The 22858-nt window shown below is 34.8% G+C and overlaps 1 protein-coding gene across 1 annotated transcript; it reads left to right on the top strand.

The window, feature by feature from the left end:
• Positions 1-1962: 1962 nt before the first annotated feature.
• On the top strand, positions 1963-21894 carry LOC134534930 (thioredoxin-related transmembrane protein 1). Its single transcript, XM_063373654.1, has 7 exons — positions 1963-2669; positions 7974-8135; positions 9755-9929; positions 10386-10487; positions 12432-12536; positions 16155-16342; positions 21437-21894. Exons 1-6 carry the CDS (start codon positions 2527-2529, stop codon positions 16317-16319), a joined length of 852 nt encoding a protein of 283 aa, XP_063229724.1. The 5' UTR covers positions 1963-2526; the 3' UTR covers positions 16320-16342; positions 21437-21894.
• Positions 21895-22858: the final 964 nt, after the last annotated feature.

Here is a 22858-nt window from a genome sequence, read left to right on the forward strand (position 1 = left end):
GATACCACCTAGAACCAATTTATTTTTAATATATTTGTTTTCTTTTACATATTTATTGCAATAATAAACAATTAATTACTTAAATTATATATATTCAAACAATTTAATTATGTACATAATTAGTTCGACGTCACCCGACCTCTGTGAAAGGCCCGGGAGGTACCTGACAGGCGCTACAGGCGTCGCGATGCTGTTGTTGTCCGGAGGGGCGCCAGGCTAGCGGGCTGCTAGGCCGTTGATGTCGGGTCGTGGGTACTCTGCCCCCGCATGCCCCGCCAGGTACAGGGCTTGAAATCTAACCTGAATGGTTTTACCTTGGCTGTGAAGGCCGCTCGGTCGTGTGGAGAACGGAAGACTACGGAAATGATTGTAACACAAGTTGGTGGGAATTACGTTTAATTTAAGAGCTTCACCGGGGGTCCATGTGGGTACACGGTATGCTCTACACGTTCGCTCCGCGGTTCAGTCCCGCTACAAAAACTCTCACCAACACTTGGTGATGTCTAGCAGTTACACAGTTACACTTACAAAGCGATCAAAAAACAAAAAAAAAACACAACACTACGCGACACCGAAATGATTACCGCGGCAGTCTCGCGGGACGTGGGTCAATGCTCGCTGGAGACGGCCAGCGCCGAGAGTTAACGGGTGAAAGGGGGGGGGGGCTCGATGAGCGGGCACTTAAGTTCGGAGTAACACTTACGTGATAGTGCAGCCGGCAGGCATATGCACGGCGCCCTTAAATAAAAATCTCTCGCTGGAATCAGCCAGTACCGTAAGTTTCGTGATCCGATACGCAGCGCGGTATCACAATGAAGACGGTCGGGATAGGCCCGGTTCCACAAAATACGCGCCGAGTCGACGTGGGCAGCGGTGAATTAATAAAAGGATTTAGTTATGAATGTATCGTGCAGAATAAAAATGAATCAGTGAAATTAACTTGAATGCTGCCCACGGACACACATCTGTTCCCGGCGTGGAGTGGTTGGAGACTGCCGAAAGATGGCCGCTTCGCAAGGGAAGCAACTTTCACCTCCTTTGTGAATCGGCGCCAAAAACATATAATAACTTAATTTGTATATGATGAGTAAAAAACATACTCCAGGTGCTTGATTAAAACTTTTCACCTGGTAAATAGTTGCCTAAGGCTTAACAGTTGTTTTAATTGATTTACTAATTTAAAAAGCGGCACCAAGTTGGCGACTGTAAATTTAACTATAAATTGTCTCAACGTGCACTGTTTGGGTTTGAATTCCCTTAGTTTTGCTAGACCACTATCACAGGCCAATTAATCAAGGCCAGTAGCCGCTGTGGCTAGTAACGAGGTTTGCTTTCTGTTCTGTGCGTGCCGCGCACGCTCGGCGCCTCTAAGACGCACTTGCTCAATGCTTGTTATTAATTAACTTTGTCTTAATGCCTCTTTTGGGAATTGTTTTCCGTAGTCGAGCCCCCGGGGTTTCGTGTCCTGATGTTTAATTCAGTTAATTGAGGTCACACCCAGGGCGCTCGCTTAACACATTTCGGCTGGGCTAGGGGTGCGCTCCGAAAACGGGATACGGTACTGGCGGTGCGGAGCACGGGCTTAACGGCCATGGTCGGTACGACCTCAAATTTTACAGTTAAATGTGTGTGTCGGCACTTAAGCATTGTAAGTGTCGGCGCAATATAGGATTATCCTCAAGAATTACTAATAGTTATGTGTGACCGCAACCAGCAAATATGCTACGTGTGATTGTTGATTGGTCCAGGTCGCAGCATTTCAGGTAGGCCATTTTTATTGGCTGTTATCACACATTTGAGTGACACCACCATTGTTAAAGGACTTTACCTATTAGATGATGTGAAAAGTGCTTAAAACTCTGAAAAAAGCTCCAAAGCACAATTTTATTTTTATTTGGTATGAAAATAACCACTCATTTGTTTAACAATTGACCTTAAATACGAATGAGCCTACAACCCCAGAATTTGAAGTCTTTTGATGCAGTAAGTCTTCTACAAATTTGAATTGTCGGAAATTAAATGAACAAAATCTCTGAGAAACATTTTGATGAAATTGACAATATATATTGTATTATTTCAATTAACGATTTTAGATTATAAAGACACTTTTAAAAGATGTGCCCAACTTCATGGCAACTTGGTCTCTGTTTCATCAAGGAACTAGATGGAGTAGTTTATAGTTATATGTGTTATTTAATTTTGTGTGTAGTATATTCAATTCATGTCACGCTTAATTTTCTCAAGTTTATGGGGTAGAATGTGTCATAAATTTGTGTATTAGTAAGATTTTCATGCGAATATAATTTGTGGTTAAAATTTGCTACTGTTACGGGTTGATGCAAGAATCATGAAATTAATAGTTGACATCATAGTTTTTTTTAAATATTTGAATAAGATTTAATATAAATGACTTTCTTTGAAATATTTTTAATATTTTTAAAAACTGAGTTTTAGTTTGAAGGTTTTTAATAATACTCATGAAAAAAGACAAACAAATGAGAATCGGGTAAAAAAAAAGTTTGAAAAATGGCAGGGAGTATGGCGAGAAAGCTGTTTTCGTTAATTTTACTAATTGTTGTAATAGCTGGTGGCTGGTGTAAGCAAAACGTAATACAGTTGGATGAGGATAACTGGGAAGAAATGCTGAATAATGAATGGATGGTAGAATTGTAAGTACTTATAGTGAAATAAGGATAATGTGAACGGGCGTGTTCAGCAGAATGTTTGATTGTTAAAGCCGAACAAATTCATAGTTAAACTTTATTTAGTGTCAAATTTTGAGGAGTAGAATTAAATTAGTATATATTGAAGTATGAATTTTAAAAAAGTTTAAAGTAGCTGTTGTGCGTCCATATCTTTCTTTCTAAACCTTTTTGTGAAGTTGACTACTATTAGCAGGTTAAAGCCAAGTGGTTTTAGTAAATAGCGGAAGTAGCGGCTTATCCGAAGGAAAAAAATCCAACAAATTTTTTCCTAATTATTATGTTACATTATCATATTTAAAAACATCTCATTGGATTTTTTAAAACCAGAAATTGTGTATGGTTTAGAAGTCCAAAAAACTGTTAATACAAAACCAATTTTACAAAAATGAAAGGGAATGCATGAATTATTCACATTGTATTAAAAAATGACAGCATTTTAAATAATTTTTAATAGGTTAATATAAATTTTATTTCAAAATTTTGTTTCAAACCGTTCGGAAAGTGTCTGTCGCATGTACTTATTTGTAGAGTCATTGTTACTTTGTGGATTGATTTCACTCTAGGCTAGACTCAATTTGCTTATATGTAATCAATCCTTTTTAGAATACTCCACATTCAATAACAAAATCACATCCTTTGGTGGGTTGTATGTGATTGGATAACCACTTCTTTATTACAACTGGCTTGTGGGTCAGTCAACATGAAGCAGATGTTTAGGTAAAAGTTCCGTATCATGATGATGTCGCGGGGATTTTATGCAATTAGGTGCGTAATAGGTTGTGAACTTGTGCGCCACCGCGTGGAAGGGCATGACAACCTGGCTTGCGTTTCTGTCCCTGTGTCATGACGTCGCCTGTGTGGGAGTTAGGCCTATTCCTCTTTATGATATGAAACCTACCCTATGAGCCTACTCTGAACAGCGGGCACACTACTACACTACCGAATTATGGTCATCAGTGAGCTCTTAGATATCTCACATGCCCTGGTGCAGGTAGGAAGCACCCGTGGACGAAGAACAAACTACAAGCGGCCTCTGGTAAAGATTTTATTTGTAGGTTGTTACTCGAGGGATAAAATATTACAAACACTGAACATAAAAATGTAAAAACATGCTAACGACGATTCCCCCGGATTATGTGCAAACCAGGGCACCACATGACCGTCTAGAAATTAAGTCTCGGTGATTGATTTTAAACGTTCTTAAAAGAACTTAAATTATTATGTAAAACAAGAAGTACCCCCATTCCTTCCAGAGTAGGCCTCAGTATCGGAAAAGGCTTAGAAATAACTTATGGGTGGAGTACGTTAAGAGATTAAGAGATCAGTAATGCAAGCAGTGAAGCCCTTGAAGTGATGAGTTGCTTCCTGCTCCGGGTGGCGGTCGAGAGAAACTAGGCAGTGGTCCTTTGAAGTGCTTACTAATAATTTACAATTAATTATGTATTAATGCTACTTTTAATTTCATGCATTTGTTAAGTTCAAATGTAAACTTTTCGCGTGAGGATGCGTTCTGTAAGTGGTATTGCCCACGACGCGGCTCCGTCCTTATGGAATACCTGAAAACACACATACACTTTGGTGTGGGGGGGGGGGGGGAAATTGAAATAATTTAAAAAAGACAATTAATAGAATTAAGTAATCATAGGTGCATGGCACTGACTAAAGCGCACCTCATGTGGAGCGGCCCAACACGCACATAGACATGCACTGATTAGCGGGAGGTTTAATTTGCAGTGGGGATAAAAGGGGGTAAGGAGTGATGGCATATCTGGCTTTGAGGGAGCGAAGCCCTGGACAATGTCAACACTTTCAAGTTCATCCCGTAAATCATAATGGCATGATATTCTATACATTGATCCTGTGGTACATGATGCTTAAGTTTAAAAGATCCTGTTCATAACAAAAACTTGTGATAAAACAATGAATTATGGTTGTAAAATATATACGAAAGAAAAATTTCCTACAAGACGTGGCATAATTAGTTTGTATTGTGATTTTCAAGTTTTTTTATGTCCAGGATTATTCGGCGTAATAAATTAAAACAGCACGCATCATGTACCACTTGATAACTGTAAACTGGATCATGCCATGAGGATCAAGGGATAAACTTGGTTATATGTTATTGAATAGTTACATACTTATGTTTATTTGCGTCTGCTACTTTTTTATCAGACGAATCAGCAAAATAATGGGGGCTCTACTTAAATTGTACTTACAACTTACATTTGACACCTTTTTATCCTATATATTTGACTGTTTGCAATACCAATATGGCTGCAAAAAGTGGGTGAAAGTGTGCAGCAAGTGAACGTAGTTGCTCACTCCTTTTTCCATCTCTTCCTTGATTTTTGTCAGTGAGGTAGCTCACATCAAAAGTAAGCAAGTGAGAGCGAGAGTAAGTGTGAGTGAATGAGTAAGTGTCAGTGAGTGAGTATGTGTAAGTGAGTAAGTATGAGTGAGTGAGTAAGTGTGAGTGATAGAGAGTGTGACTGGGAGTACATGTGAGTGAGTGTGTAGATAGAATGTGTGTGAGAGAGAGAGTGTGTGTTTTTTATATCTCTGTTTACAAGTTTGGACACGTTTTTGGTATTGTGGTAACATAATCTAGGTCTTGTGAAAGACAACTAAACCTTACTCTGATTATTTATAACCAATGATTTTGTCTAAATATGTAATTCTTAGTGTGTCTTATCTGGGGGGGGGGGGGGAGAGAGAGAGAGAGAGAGAAAATTGTATTTTGTTGCTTGATAACCCCTCCCCTTTTTTTTCCCCTTTGTCTTTCCAAAAGGCTACATTTCAATTCCACTGTTTTCTAAGCAAGTTAATAGTGTTGAGGGCAATGAAGTTCAGAGATATTGTACAGTGAAATCAATAAAAAAAAATTAAGTATGAAAATTCTTTAGTGTTATAATTATATGTATAGTAGATTTTTTAATAATTTTCTATCAGTATTAGTATTAGTATTAATACAGGTAACTCGACAATTTTCCTTGATTTCAAAGACCTTTACAACTACCTAGTTTGTTATAATTCAAGGGAGTAAAAAAATATCACTATTTTGAGAATTCAACATTTTTACCAAATTTTTAATGTAGGTGACACCATCTTCCATTTAATTTATGATTTATTATACATGGAAATACCTTGCCCTTGTACATAGCTCACAATCAATGGTTAAGTAAAACACCTAAATAACCCTGAAACACAAAAATTTCACCTTTTCTGGAGCCTCTATGAAACTTTATACGACACACACACACATTAGTTTTGTTGAAAAAAAGATTTAGTGCACTATAAATTTTGTGAAATTAAATGTGCAAGATCACACAAATTTTTTAAATTGTTTTAATACTAACTATAGCAAATTCTACATTTAAAAAAATTTTGCCTCATGTCATTGACCATCTTAAACTGATGAAATGTTAAAACCTAGGATGAGAAGTTTTTACCACCTGAGAATGTTCAACTAGAATCATACAATTGTTTACTAAACTAGTAATCAAAGAAAATATAGTTAGTACTTCTCAATTTTACACAAAAATAAAAAACCAAATATTACAATATGAAAAAATATATAGAAAATATTTCTTTATATTACTTGGGTTATTACTTACCAGTTCTAACTATCCTTCATCTTCTTCAACGAAAGAGACAAATGGCATGTTCACTGACTTTGTAACTTAACAGAATAAAAAGTGTTCTAATTTTACTTCATCAATATCTTTTGGATGGTTCTTGCATGATGCTATAACATTAATAGACAGATTATTTTTTTACCTCTACGATATCACACTTAATTACCAAACCTACCACAATTTTGAAAGTATACTTCCATTACAGACAGGACTCTATATTAAGACATGTGTACTGTGCTTACCATTATTGGTTGTGTTAATGGAAAACTCTGAGAAGTACACAAAGAGTGAGGAATTTAAGAACATTTATAAAAAATGAAAATAACGGTAAATATGTAGTGTACGGATTATCGTCAAAAATTTTTTAAAAATCTGAAATAACTTTCATTATATGCTCTTTTACATCCTCTTTTCATTACAGCCTGCGGAGATAAGAAATTCTTATTACTTTTGGAGATATCGCCGTTCTTATTTTGCAATACAAGACCTATGTAATCATTCGACCGTCACAATTTTATATTTGGCTGTGTGTGCGTCAATGCCTAAATAACAGAAATTTTCCATTAGGTAAGGTTAGTTACATTATAAATACTTCAAAATAAACGGAAATTAAAAATAATATCAATTAATTTTACTTGTTGTATAGTTTTAAGTATTTATAATGTAACTGACCTGACCTAACAAAACGGGACAAAGGTAGATTAGGTCAGGTCAGCTACATTATAAATACTTTGAAACTAAACAGACATTAAAAATAATAAAATTAATTTTAATGGTTCTTTTGTTTTAAAGTATTTATAATGTAGCTGACCTGACCTAAAAAACTGGGACAAAGGATGAACAGTAGGAACTCATGTAATTTTCTTTTTACTTATTACTTGCGCAACAAATAAAACATTAAAATTTGAAACGTTAAAAACTCACCTAAGTTAGAGGCTGGTACAATTCCTTTGCCATTAGTAGAAAATGATGTAGTCGTTCACCTACGTCGCGAAAAAAAAAAAATCATACTCGTAAACAAGCAATAATGGTCAATGCAGCATGAGTGCACAGAATGAAAATTAAAAAATTGGATATCCCCTAAAGTATTTGGAATTTCTTATCTCCGCCGGGTTTAATGAAAATAGGTAGTTAAAGAGCACAGTATAAAAGTATTTTCGGAATTTTAAATTTTTTTTAACAAATATCGCTCAAATATGAAAATTAAAAAAATTCGATATCTCCTAAAGTATTTGGAATTTCTTATCTCTGTAGGCTGTAATGAAAATAGGCCTAGGATGTAAAAGAGCATATAATAAGTCATTTCAGATTTTTAAAAAAATTTTTGACGATAATCCGTACACTACATATTTACCAAAATAACTATAGTTGCTGTTGTACCAACTATTTAATAGAAAGTGCTTTATAAACTGGTAAAGTAACACTATTGAGGTCATATTTGTTAGGAAAGACTCACATGATTCATAATAGATGGTCACTATTTAAATTACTACTTGGGTTTTAAATATTCTTTATTCAGCATCATGTGGTAGATAATTTCCTTGATGTAACATTCAGATGAATGAATGATAAGTGTCACGTACTGCACGATGCGAGGGCAGTGTCGAGAGGGTGACTGGTGCGACGTGCGCAGCTATGCCCCGTGGTGCCCCGCCTGCAAGGCGCTGCAGCCCGTGTGGGAGGACTTCGCCTCGTGGAGCGAGGACCTGGACATCAGGATAGGCCAGGTGGACGTGACCACCTCCCCGGGCCTGAGTGGTCGCTTCGTGGTCACCGCACTGCCCACCATATTCCAGTAGGTCATGTCCCTGAAGACTATTAAAAAAAAAAAAAGCTCTGGAATCGACTCAATGGGTATTATTTTCTAGACACACTGATGAAGTTTTTGTGAAGCAAAGTAAACGTAATTTATGTCCGATTGAGTTCGTCACAGGCTGTGCCACGTACTAGAAAGTCAGGAATTCGCTTTATTTTGGAAAATACATGGAAATTCTCCACTGATTGTAATTTGAGGATATAATGTCATGCATGCTCCAGTTGGCCATAGCCCAGACTGAGAATAAATATTTTTTTTAGATTGGGTTTTAGTGTGTAGTCATTCACACTATCAAATGGTATGTACAAGGTGCTGTTAAATATAAAAATAAAGAAAGTGGAATGAGAGCTATGCCAGATATGGGGGTGGTGGCATAATATATATTCTATGGCTTTCTTTCAAAAAAATTCAAAAAAATTAAATTATATAAAAAGGGCTAATTTGAAATTTTTGTCAGGGAAAAGCTGAGGAAATTTTATTACAGATGGTTTGTGGATACCTTATATTATAAAATTGTATCTATAGCCATGACCTTTAAATATGCAGGAGAGGCACATCTGAATATGAAAAACAATGAGGATCCAATGTTTTACTTCCTAACATTTGGTTAAGTTAGGTCAGGTATAATAAGTATTTCATATTAAGTATGTTTTATTAATGTAGCTTATGTAACCAAAAAATGTCCTCTTTTTTGCAAGGCTTTAGCAACATATCAAAAATCTAACCTTGAAAATATTTTAATGTAATCACAAGTACTACAAAATATGCAGTAACATTAAATAACTTTTGCAACTTTTATAACTGCTCACAACATGTGAACTGCTTGTTTCAAATATTCAACATGGCAGAAATAATATTCATTAATGAACATGCTCTCAGGTAATGAAATAAGCTAATATCATAGGGTGGTCACATTCTAGATAGCCAGGGAATTTACTTGATTCTGGAAAAAGTCATGGAAATTTTCTAGCTTTGCAGTTTTACAAAATAATTTAAAAAAATATATATATATATTTATTTATTTATTTTATTTTTTCAGGTGTGCTCCTCACTTATATAATTAATTACCATCATGACAAGTACTTTTTTGAGTTAAAGCACCATCTGTATTAATTTAAAAAATTAGAACCTCCCTGGTATTTTATTTAAATGCCAAGCAGTGAACTATTTATTACGTTATAAAAATATTAAGAGTCTTTGCCATTACTCAGATGTTGAAATCTCTTTAAAAATACCTTTAAGATTGTGATACAGTTTTGAACCCCAAGACTGTTGGACTGTTAACTTAATTATTAGGTTGGTCAGGCATAACTTCTCTTTCTGTGGCATGTCCTCAGCCAGTGTGATAGTAATTTTCTACCTTTCCACATATTTTTTTTGGAATAAACTAGTATTCGACTGTAATTGTGGTCTTTGGAACAGGAAAGATACTGTGAAAAATATTTCTTGCTGTTGGTTTGTTTGGAATTTTATTAAAGATAAACAAAGCCTTAGTTGTGGAAATAGCTTAACCACTTGTTTTTCCTACAAATAAGAGTTTTATTTTCGATCATTAGCAACCCACACACAGACGATTCTGTATGAGTTTTTCGTGACAGCGTGCTGAATGGAGAGTTTCGTCAGTACCGTGGGGCCAGGGACAAGGATGCCTTCATCTCCTTCATAGAAGAGGACAAGTGGAAGAATGTGGATCCTGTGCCATCCTGGCAGTCACCGGCATCCATCCAGATGTCCATCGTCTCCTACTTCTTCAAGTTGTCGCAAGTACTGCGGGTAGGTGCAGTCCCGTCGGTGCGACATGTTCGTCTCTGCACACCTCCATTGTCAGCAAGACTTTAAAAGTCCCAGTTCTTTAATTCATCAAATCTCATCTCATCCTTCACTGGATTGAAAATTTTCTTGCGATCATTTGCTGGGAGATCAACACATTCTCTTCATCTCTAAAGGGCCAGCAGAAAGTGTCTTTGTTTAGTGGCTTTATGTTGTGAATAAACAAAACAAAAAAAATATATGTTTTTAAATATTTAACATGTTATATTTACTCTTGCATTACTCAGAACATCACAGGAAAAGTTTTACTAATGTTTTAATACTAAGGTTTACCCAAAACTTACATTACATATATGTGTATTTAAATATAGTCTTTAAATCAGAGAAACACAGAATATTTATGCTTGTGGTTGTGCTATGAAATGTTAATGCATGTGTTTGTGTATTACTTATTAACAGATGGTGCACAATAAGCTGATGGAGGAGTATGGCTTGCCGACTTGGGGCTCGTATCTTATCTTTGCCATTGCTACCATCTTCATTGGAGCCCTGTTTGGTCTGGTAAGTTAGCTTCTTCATGTACAAAGCCTTTTTCTGTTTGTGTGTGGTTTTTGTGTGTGTGTTTTTTGTGTGTATAAGATACATATTTCAAACATTGATAAAGTTTTTGAGTTAGAGTGAGATGGCAAAGTGATAAGACATTGAACTCAAGTGAAATAAAGCATAGTATCCAGAAAATGTTACATTGCATGAATACCAAGCTGAGTCAATTCAGATTCAAAATACTGTACTTCAAAAATTCTACAAATACTGCTGAATTTATCTTGAATTATACAACTGGAAACTGTGAATGCATTAGCCTTCGATATAATTGTATTTTGTTTTTGGCTGCCTTTTAAAGTAAACTGTTTCAATGTTTTTGCTAGCCATTGTTTTCTGTACGCATCAAACTGATAAAAAAAAAAAAGTAGTTTGATAGTGTTAATTACATATTCCATTCACAGTGGTGACCACATAGGTTACTTTGTTTTGTACTTAAAAATAAATTTGAAGGAAAAGTGGTTATAGGTGTAAAGATCATCGGCTAACTCTAGGTTTGTTTTCCTTTGCTTGAGGAAATTTGTTGGGGCAGCAATAAAGAAAACCCTTTGTTCAAAACTTCTCTTAGAATGGATGTAAGCCATTGGTAACATGTTGTAAACTTAATGAATATTGTTAATGAGATCTTAGTGGAATTATAAAAAAAAATTACTTTAAATTAATAGTTAAATGTTTAATAAATTGAATTTTAAGAGTCTAGAATAATCTTGGTCGATTGGTAAATTATTTTAAGGTCAAGTCTGTGCCTTGAAATTTTGGTTCATCGACAGGTAGTGTGTTTGACAGGAACTTCATGAAAATTATCTTGGATGCATATTTCAGCAAATAATAAATTTTACTGACAGGCACTATTTTATTCAGGGGAAGTCTAAAGAAAGTTTTTTGAATTTAATATTATTATTGTTAAAACATAATTACAATTACTGATTTTCGCTGGACCGGTTCAGTTAATGTATTGTGAAAGTACTGAGAAAAAACAAAAGCAGTAGTAAAAAATTATGGTTTTCTCATCTAGGTTATAGGTTTTTTTTTTTTTCCCCCATTTCATTTCATCTCATTCTTTCACAAGTGTAATTGTTATTTTAAACTTTTTTTTTTAAAATGTTTGTAGTAAATATTGACCTTTTAATTTTCAAATTTATATTTAACTTTTTAAGAGTTTTAAGGTTAGATCTCTTTCTTGGAATTCTTTTCCTTGATCAGAAACTGCAAAGTAGCTATATATTTTCAGTATGACTTAGTAAATTATGTATATTTATTTTTTACTTTTCTACTAGGCCAATATCAAAATGTTAATACTTATTTCTGGATGTGTTCTTTAAAAGTTTCAAGCTATGGTTGAGTAATTGTGAGAAATTATGATCTCAGCCCATTGGTCATGGGCTCACGGCAAATCAATTTTATTTGATTTTAAATACTTACACTTTGGAATAACAAATATTTGTCTTGTTTCCTTTTGAAGTTTAGTGAAGCTGCGCAATGATCAAAATTGAGTTAGTCACTGTTCTATATATGTACCTAATATAAATGAATCTGTCATTTGAGGAAGCAACATAATTCCAAAAGTACCATTTTTTCAGGGATTGAAAAAAATAATTAATGCTTAAAGTTGTCTATGTAATATTCTGGAAATCTTACATGACAAACTTTGCAACATTTCTTTTAGAAAGTATACAAAGGAAAGTTTGTCTATGTTTAATGTAAGAGAGAAGCCCATTTATAAAAAATTGACTAATGGTGTTTGAAAAGTTAATGGTGATGTTTGCAACAGGAAAGGATTATCTATCTGAAGTCTTTCTGCGCACACATTCCTTTGTAAATGACCTGTAAGTAAAGTGCCGAAAGTGGTTCACCAGGTAATTGTAGATACCCTGGAGTTAGGTGAGTGTATTTTCAATGTTTCAGATGTTGGTGTGCATCATAGACTTGATATATCCTCCCAAACCGATGGAACCACGGATTGCTGGCAAGGGTGGTGTGATGAAGCGAGACCTGCTGGACAGCAAGCAGGTAAACAACTTGTGCTTCATGATTGTGTGTTTATTTGAAACAGATCCCCGTTTCGTTTTCTAGTTTTATCTTGTTGTTTTTGTCATTACTTGAAAATTGATTCTAATTCTTAATTTTCTGCATGTGTTTCCACTGTGGCAAAAAATGTAAGTTTATTTCAATACACACGTACTCAGTGGCGTAGCCAGGATTTGTGTAGGGGGGGTGTTAAGAAGCATACCCTCCCCCGTATTAAAGCGGGGGGTCCAGGGGCCCTCCCCTGGGAAAATTTGGATTTAGGGTGTAAAATAGTGCTATTTTAGCAGTTTTCGGTGCTTAAATTTAAATATTGTAATGGTAAAAATTTTATTAATTTTAATATGAAATTTGTTTGAGTGATGAATAAGAATTTAATTAAAGATTTGGTGCTGCGGGGGGGGGGGGGTTGAACCCCTGACCCGCCACCCCCCCTGGCTACTGCCCTGCACATACTTAAATCTTACAAATATTGATCAAAATTGGTATTTGTTGGTCATTACAGCAAAGATTTTTTTATTGGTTTAAATGTGATATTTCTATTTAAAGGCAGGAGAAAAACATTAGGGGGCCATTCATAAAGAACGTAAGGGCGCAGAGAAAAAGGAGGTTTAAAAAAATCTTTATGTGACCTTTCCTAAGGTGGAGGGGAGGTGGGGGTAGAGCAATTTTTACACAATATTTTACTAAGAGTCAAAATTTACTACCACGGAAAATTTTTGGGTAATGCAATAGTTCAAGCATCAATACCCCAAGAAGCACCAGGATGCATCGAACAATCACAGCATTGTTTTAAATCTAGTCGTTCATTATGTTACGCAAAGTATGTATTCCTTTTTTGTAGTTTTTTGACTGGTTTAATATTGTTTAAATCTTACCTTTAATTTTAATACCTGTTTTCCAAAGACTAAATAATTATTTTTTAAAAAGTAAAAATTTTTAATTGTGTGAAAATAATATTTTTTGTGTAACTGAACCTTTTCTAACATCATTTAACTATTTAATACTTTTAGGGAAACTAGGTATCCTTGCATTGGGGTCGAAAATGTCCAAAATCATTCTTATGTAATTAATGAATGTCCACGAATTACTTTTTCAACCAAATTGCACAACCGAAGTTATGGCTCCAAAAGTTAAGATTTTTTTTATTATTACAAACACGATTATGTGTTAATGAGCGACAAAATGAAACAGCTTCGAACACCGCTTGAAAACACAAAATAAAATAAAATTAGGTAAAATCCACTTTATATCACTGAATCTTGCCTATTCTAATAAATATTATATATTCCATTTTGTAATGGTTATTGACTATCTTCAGCATAAATAAATAATCCTTGCAGTATATAGCAGTCATAGTATTTTATTTTATTGTATGATAATTCGTAAAAAATTAAAAAAAAAAAAATTGTAATTGACCTCAATATTCAGAATAGTATACTGTAAAATTGTGGTTTCATAATATTTATCTTGTATTGCCCATAGTTTGCTTTCAATAAACATAACAAACAACCAACGTTGTTCCAAAACATTTTTTCTGAGTTTTTGTTTATAACCATTAATATAATCACACATGAAAGTGCATTTCTTACAGTTTGTATAAAAAAGGATGGTTACGAAAATAAAATTTACTGTCTAATATAAATATTGTAAAGAATAAATACCTACATGTTTCATGTCCTGTATTTATTTTACTCATGCATATGTTGGTCTTCTGTATGCATTTCCATCTATTTCTTTTTTTATTATTATTTACTTATTTATTTATCTTTCCAGCATGGTATGTTTTAGCACAATTAGAGGTAGAATTATTCCTAAGTGATTAACATTTTTTGGTAATGCCTAAAATGAAGGTTTCTCTGCAAGTGACCACTCAGAAAAAATTTTCAGTGAAGGATTTTATGTTAGTGATAAACTTCTAATGTGCGAATCCTGCAACTGCAGGCTTGACTGCCAGAGACGCGATAGACTTGTGAAATTTCTGGTAAAGAAGCATTTTCTTCATAACTACAAAATATTTGAATCAATTCATAGTGTATAGAAAAAAAGTTTTTGAAAGGTAAAATCTACAAGGATAAAATATTTTATACTAAATTTTAGAAGTAACGCTAATCATTTACATAAATTTTTTTTACCGCTTTTATGTTTTAGTGCAAATTTTTTTACAAAGGTTTTGCCTTATTTTGCCACCGCTTTTGGTCAGTTATATTTACAGTTTTTTGGGGTCTCTACCAATAAATCACTTAGTTATGTAGCAGTGTGACGCAGTAGTAAGATGGTACTGGATGTGCATTCTGCTGTATCCCAGTTCAAATCGTCGTCGCTGTTACTATTTCCAATATCTCTGATATGTAACATGTGTTACCATCTGTAGTGAAAATATTGATGTGCAAAGCCCAAATAAACAAAACTTAATTGATCCCCTGGTTGTTATTTTTTAACATGTTTGCACACAATATGGGCTTGTGCAGAACTTATGACAGCTATATTCGATGAAAAAATTTTCATTAACAGTGAAATTCCTCCATATAATAGGTTTGACGTGAATAAAGTACCGTATTTACTCGCGTAAAGGCCCCGCCCGCGTATAAACATTTTGTAAACATTTTTGAGAAAAAATTTAAAAACCTGTTTTTCTGGGTTTATCTGTGGCCAGGGCAGCTTGGCATGCATCGAACAACAAGCGTATTGTGAGCGGCGGGAGGTGATTTTGTAAGCGGCAGTGATACAGAGACTGGTATTATAGTTTGTCCGTTCTCAGTAGGACCGTCGTGAGGCGTGACAGACGTAAGCAGTTAGTCCTATCTCAAACGACATAAAGATAAAGAAAGCTGGACTCGCGCGCTGCCGCTGTGTTGATGTGGAGTGTTGTCGGAGAAGAAGAGGGGAAGTGAAGGAGGAAGGGAAGTGGGTTAAGGATTCTAACACTCCTTTGTCTGGTTGGCTGGCTAGCTGGCAGGAGGGAGGTTAAGCCACGCCTCTGCCTCTCTCCCCTCCTGTCAGAGCGCTGCCTCTGCCTCTCCCCCCCCCCCCCCTGTCCAAGCGCTGCCTCTCCCCCTTGCGGAATTGTTGCCTCTCTCTCCCTCCTGCCGCGTCGCTGCCTCCCCCGCCTTCCTCATTCGAACAAAGACGCACAACTTGAAAAGAAAAATCTATTTTTTCCTCCAAATTCGCGTATAGGCCCCCTCCCCTTTTTTGGAGTCGAAAATTTGGGGAAAAAAGGGGGGCCTTTACGCGAGTAAATACGGTACTTAGTTGTTGAAGAAAGGCAGATGTCAGGAATACCGCTTTCAACTTTAACAGTCAAATAAAAAGGAAAATTTGTCAATAAAAACTCATGCTTGGGATGTTAAGTGTCTTCTTGACACGTTAGATACTGTGCTAAGAGAGTGCTCTCAAAACCACTCTTAATTTCCTAAATTTGTGTGTCGCAATGTTTCTGGATGAAAAACCTTTCGATTGGGTTTGATTTCCAAGTAAGTGTAACTCGATGGATACGGTACATGTTTGTTTAAAGTTTGTGATTAGTAGTGTTTTTAGGCTGCTGACGTGATAACCCATTGAGCTAGGTGAAGGGTGAATGTGTAAATGGTGTGTTTGCAGAGGGCGGGGGCGGGAGACGAGGCGGAGGAAGAGGAGGAGGTGAGTCAAGAGGACTTGGTGGACGAGGGGGAGCCGGCGTCCCGCAGTGGCTCGGACGCGGAGCCGGAGCCCGAGGGAGAGGGCAGCCCCAGCGTGAGGAAGAGGCGTGCCAGGAAGGCAGACTAGGGCGCCCTGCTGTGCTTCTCCAGGTGAGAGAAACAACAAGCCGTACCGCTTCGTAGGTGATGGCCGGGCGATGGAACAAGCCCAGGAACAGACATCGCAAAATATCAGTCAACCTTTTTTCGACTGGTGTTTCTTCCAAACAGCCCAGGGCTCTCATCATTGCCCTCGGGAGAGATTTAGTTAAATGCTGTCGAATAGTTTTAGTTAATTAAAAAAAAGCAGTATCATGATATAAATATGAACAATAAATTTTTTGGTAGGTATCACATTTGTAGAGGCCTGAAAAAGTAGATGTTATTTTTCTCAAAAATAGGTGTTATTTTTTTTTTTTTTCATAATAGGTATTATTTTCTTTACTTTAAAACTGATACTGATTTTTTTTTACAAAATTACGAATTATTGTTTACAAAAATTAACTTGGGAACGCACCACAACGCTGAAATGCCAAATTGACCGCAATGCAGACAACTAGAAAACTGCTGTGTACCACAACGCAGAAATACACTAATGCCGAAAAATGTCATTGCAGGACTGCTACAAAGGTTAGGTTAGACAAGGTTAAGTTAGACTAGGTTAGGCTAGGCTAGGCTAGGTTAGGCTTTAAGTTAGGTTATATTACGCTAGGTTAGGTTAGGTTTGATTGTGGTATTTCGGCGTTAGGTACATTTAAGAAAGAAAAAAAAAAACAAATTCATTCAGTTGTTATTTCGGCGTTGTGGTACACAGCAGTTTTCTAGCTGTCGGCGTTGTGGTCAATTTTGACATTCGGCATTATGGTATTTTGGCGTTGTGGTAACGACCCTACTAACTTCTGCTGTTCTTGTCTCTTTTTTAATATGTAACTGTGCAGCTGTATTGTCTGCACATTAACGTTTTTGGGTCAGAAGCGTAGAAACCTTAATGTTTGAATTCTTCCGCCCGTATACACGCATTTACGGGAGGCTTAGGCAAAAATTAATTTCAGTAATTATTTAACAATAAATATTGTCGTTCGTATTATACTACAACGTAATTTACGTATTAAAGTTTTTGTCAGAAGAAACTTGTTTATATGAAAATAACGAACAAAACAGAGTGACCAACATGAAATCTCAAACATTCTTAGCCAGCCGATTTATTTTCAACCCAAACGTAAAGGCACCGTTAAAAATATTAAAGTAAATTTAATCGATGTTATAAGAATATGAGAACAATTTACGAAATAAATTGAACATTGCATTTTTATAATTATATAATTATGTATAAATATATTTCAAGCCCGTGACAAATTTTATTTTTATAGTGCAACAAGTGAACAACCGTTGAGAAAAGGAAGACGGCGACTAAACTAAGAAATCAAAATAACTGTAGTATCTAGAAAAGTAATGAACTTACGGAAAATCATTGTAAATATAAGTATGTATAATTAATTACAATACATCTTTATTTTGATACGTAATTTTTAGGCAGATTTAAAAAAAATTTCTTTAAAATGTGCCAAAACCATGATAAATAGGCGTTTTCAATTAAAAGTGCAGAAATTCGCATTTTACATGTGAAAATGCTTAAATTCGCGTTATTATTTGCATTATCGCGGTAGCGAATTTTTCAGGTCTCTACACATTTGTCTTAGTCATGTGTGTACGAGATTTGTTTTGCTACTGTTTAGTGACAGTAGTGAAATAACTTTGATTATCTGGTGTGTATTTATAAAAAGTTGAATAAAGTGCTTGTTTGCAATCGTGCCCTGTAAATATTTTTTTTTACGTCACCGTTAATACAGTAGAACCCCTGTCATACACTTTTCAATGGAGGGCACAAAAATGGTGTATGATGCGGGAAAGTGTATGAAAAGGGAATGGCAATAATAAAAAAAAATTTCAATCTAGCATACCAGCCCAATGTCAGATTAAACTTAAATACATAATGTGTAAATAATTGCATCATATTAATGAAAGATATGAATTCATCATTATATATACATATAATAACACTACCAGAAATGTAAAATACAGTCCATAATCAAGTAAAGCAGTCCTTTCTTGGAGAGGGGAAAAGTCACCAAGCCTAAATTAGAAATAAAAAAATTAGGTTATTGTAAAAAGAAAAACAGAAATTTTTGCTGGTTTGTTTCATTTTACAAACAACTTTATGCAACAGAACAATTTTCAATAAAATTTTAACTTGAGAAACGTAAAATATAAAACAATCCGATCGTAAGAAAACAATAACAAACAAGTATATTCAGTTCAAAGATTAATGAATGCACAAAATATGAGATCCGTGCCTTGGTAAATCGCGTGCACCATTTTCAATATCATTCGCGCCACTAGTCTCGCTTGGTGCTGGCCATAGATGCTAATAGCGAAGTGCACAGTCTTCCCGATACTATCCATATCTATGGTGCGATAAAGTTATTTTCTTACGTTTGCAAAGGTAAACAATGAACGTTTTTCAAAATAAAAGCATTAAAACGTAGTTTATCAGGAGGAATATAACAAAAAAATTTGTGAATTTTAGGACTTTTCCGCTTCGTAAAAACGTATGAAACGGGAAATTAAAGATTTTATAAGTGTATGTTCCGGGAAAGTAAACCATTGTAAATATAGAACTTTCAGCGGGACCAAAATTAATCGGCGTATGACACGGGAAAATGTATGAAACGGGAACGTATCATCGAGGTTCTACTGTAGTTTCTCAATCGTGTGCATGTATTAAATCAGGTTAAAGTGCAGTACTTCCTTTGAAAATAATTTAACGACAAGTTTTTCACTTGGGCATGAATACTACCAGGATAAAATAGAGAAATCGGGAAAACGTCATTTCCCGCCCGACATATCGAGGAATATTGTTCCCAGTTTTTGAGAGAAAAAACCAGGATCTCACTCCGTTTTAATTTATATACCATCTAGGATTTAACATAGAACTTAACAACTATTTTACTTGTGTTAAGGTTGATGCTCAATTTTGGGCCCCATGGCCCTTCTAAGGCCGTCAGGAGCAGACCCTCCAGCATGTGATCGTGTTAACCAAGTTTTTTTTTTTCTCTTTTTAAATATATAATTTTTTAATGCTTTTGAATTGTCATGTGTTTCGTACGGCAAGGGCGACTGTGCCATTTACCGCACGGAACACCTCGGCCAGCTCCTCCGGTGGAAGAAGCCAGCCTTGTGTACCATCATCCATCAGTATAGCATTTTTTGTAGTAAATGCTATCCATTCTCGTCACACCCATAGTATCTTGACATTCATTTTCCATTCTAATTCATGTGTGTGGTGAAGCCAGCTTGTGGAAAGAAACCAAAAGATTTTGTATTGAATTTTTTCGTAATGATTATTAATTGTAGGGGTGAGCCGATGCCGATTATTGATTATTAAGATCGGCCGATTTTGGTCATTTTTGTCATTTGCATGATCGGCTTCGTGCATGCCGATCCTTTTTGCCGATTACCGCTTTCTGAAGACAAAAAAAATCTCAACGTAACACAAAAGCGCAGACATATTTTTGGCTTCAGAACTGTTGCTTGACGTTTGTAAGTAACATTTACGTTACTTACGCGTTTTAATCTTTTCTGCAGAAAAAAATTAAGTAAAGTTATTCTTAAAAAATAAACATATTCATGAAAAGTACGTTTGTTAAAAAAGAGTTAACAAAAGCACACCAAACCATTTAATAAGTCATGCATAGGCGCCTGTTCTTTTCGCGATTGTGATTAAACGACGATAAACGCGAAATCACCGTAAATTACAGTTTTTACGCGAAATCGCCATAACACAGCATTTTTACACGAAATTTAGTATAAAAACGCGAAATTGCAGTGTTTTTAAGCAAAATTTAAATACTGGGTAAAAGACTTGTCTCGTCACTGGTAAACAAACACTGCAACATGGCCGCCACTGAACATTAGTCATAATGCACTAAAGTAAACAAAAGCTTACACACGCTCACGTTATAATGTTAAACTCAAAAATATACTGTAAAAATTTGTAAAACTACAGCGTTTATTTTCCTTTCCAGCATAATGTTTGGACAAACAGGCGAGTTTTAAAGCCTACGCACACCGCTCGGGGCACTGACATCAGCTTGGAACAGCGACACCCGATAAATACAAAAGCAAGCATATGATTGGGCGAATGGTGGCAGTGTTTGAAACAGCCTTACGTGAGTGGCCATACCACGTCAGCCGGGGGCGCTGGCATATAGTTGGAACAGCGTCTTAATATCAAGCAGAAAGCATTTTAAATCGCGCCAAAAAGCGGAAAAATGTAAACAAACATTCATTTTCGAATGGTGTGACGATGATGATTAGTTGGTCAACAGTGTGTTATAGATTTTGTTAAAGGGATTAATAGATTTCCAGATTAGTTTATGGGAACAACTAATAATCAGTGTCTAAATCAAAAGTTTGTCATATAAATATATGTAACCTATTTGTTTAGGGTATTAGGTAATCAGTAGGTTCAAGTAAAATTATTTAACTGAAATAATATTTAACTTAAGTAATTTGGAGCATATTTTACAACCAACTTAAATAAAAAAACACTAATCGGTCAAAAAAATTGGCATGATCGGTACCACATTTCTGGCATCGGCATGATCGGCAAATGTGGTGATCGGCTCACCCCTAATTAATTGTATATTTTTATTGAAAATTTGGCTTTGTTGTGACATTTGTAGTGGATGATTTAATGTAATATTTTAAGTTGGCCATAAGAAAAAGTTTTGCTTGTGTTATCATTGTGGGTTCTAAATTAATTTATTTTGAATAATGATTTCAACTTCAAAACAACTAACAATAGTCATTCTTTTACAGACTCTGTTATGAGAGAGCAAATTTTCAACAGTGAAAAAAAAAAATTGTTGTGACCTTAAAATTTGTTGAATATAATATGGTGTTGGTATTTCAGCTTCTCTTTCTTCTGCCCTAGATGTGTTCGTCTATATAAAATACACTACTTTTTAATGTGTGCTGCATGTGATTAGTAATTTTGTCGATGTCCTAGATTGTAACTTACAAAGATTTCAGTCAGTATTTACTATTTTTTTATTTTAACCTTTTTTTTTTTACAACAACTTGTTATTTTTTACTTTATTGTGCATTTGAAAGAACATAATATTTGATCATTTATTGTTTCAGGTTTGAGCAAGAAAGAGTTTCAGCATGGCAGTTTTGTTACCACATGAATTGTACAGACAATAAATGCTGTCATGCATTGTAGATAACCAGCGGAGATGACTAATTCTGATACACTATGCTTCTTAACACTCTGGCGCTCACTGCTGTCACGACAGTTTCACTTGCATTGTAAATCACGTTAATTTTATTTGAATGACTGAAGATTACTTATTGTTATAACTTATAATGTAGCATGGATATTTATACACTGAATTGCAACTTAACTGTGAATCACTGCTGTCGTGTATAGTGTTAAGGATATATATATATTCTACAAAAATAATGTTACTATTGATGTAAAGGGAAATGAATTTTTTTATTGCAGCTTTTGCATTTGTAAAGTGTGTGTGTGTGTTGTTTTTTGTATGACACGTGATATTGTGGACGTAATGTTCGACTTAAATAAAACCATAAGTATTTTTAATGTTTTTATTTTGAATAGTTAGTAAAGATATTTTAGTGAAATGAAAATATGCTATTTTCTATCAAGGTGTACAATTTGTTTGTGTAACTGAATAGTGATTGTTGTCTTTGTGTAATTATTACAATTTGTGTATGGAAAAACATTTTTGTTTCATGTACTGTTAATGTGAATACTGAATACCTATGTGGTGTATGTTCAATAGGCCTGTGCGTGTATTTGAGAAAGACTATTAGTCAATTATTCATATTTGATTTGACTTCTAATTCTTACACTTAAAACTAACATCATTTAATTTTATTATGAATATTTGACATACCATACCTCGTAAGGTTGTCGCATATCAACGTTCACTATGTGATGTCATTTGTGTGATATAAATACCCTTTTTAGAAGTTATAACGGGACCACATAATAAAAGAACATAAACCATATTTGGTAGTATTAATGCACAAGTATTCAAGGTTGTTTCACTACTGTTTGGATTAGGGTCTGCATTAGTAGAAAAAAATTGTGTAAACAATTGAAAACACTTTACTGTTTTCAACATTATAAACTTCAAACAAAATGTTATTAGTATTTCATTCAATATTCATTCCAGCAGTGAGAAAGAAATAAACACGCATCTACAACCATGGACAACGACAGAAAACACAGACATTCTTTTGCAATGGGCCTAGAGACAAAATTTTATAGTTTTATATATTTTGAAAATTATCTTTTTCATTTTTATTTTAAAGTATTATATGTCAATACACGAAATGGTGTTATTGCAATTACTAAACCTACATAGATTTTTAAGCAATGGAAAATATGTTGATCCAATATTTCAGGTACTAACATATTTTCAAATATAAATCCTAGTTTTGTCACTATTATTATTAATATTATCATTATCCTTATCATTATTATGGCCAATGGAAAATGGTAAATAAAAATTGTTGATTTCTGTGAATAAGAAG

Source organism: Bacillus rossius, chromosome 8, assembly GCF_032445375.1.
Source record: "Bacillus rossius redtenbacheri isolate Brsri chromosome 8, Brsri_v3, whole genome shotgun sequence".
NCBI classification, from domain to species: domain Eukaryota; kingdom Metazoa; phylum Arthropoda; class Insecta; order Phasmatodea; family Bacillidae; genus Bacillus; species Bacillus rossius.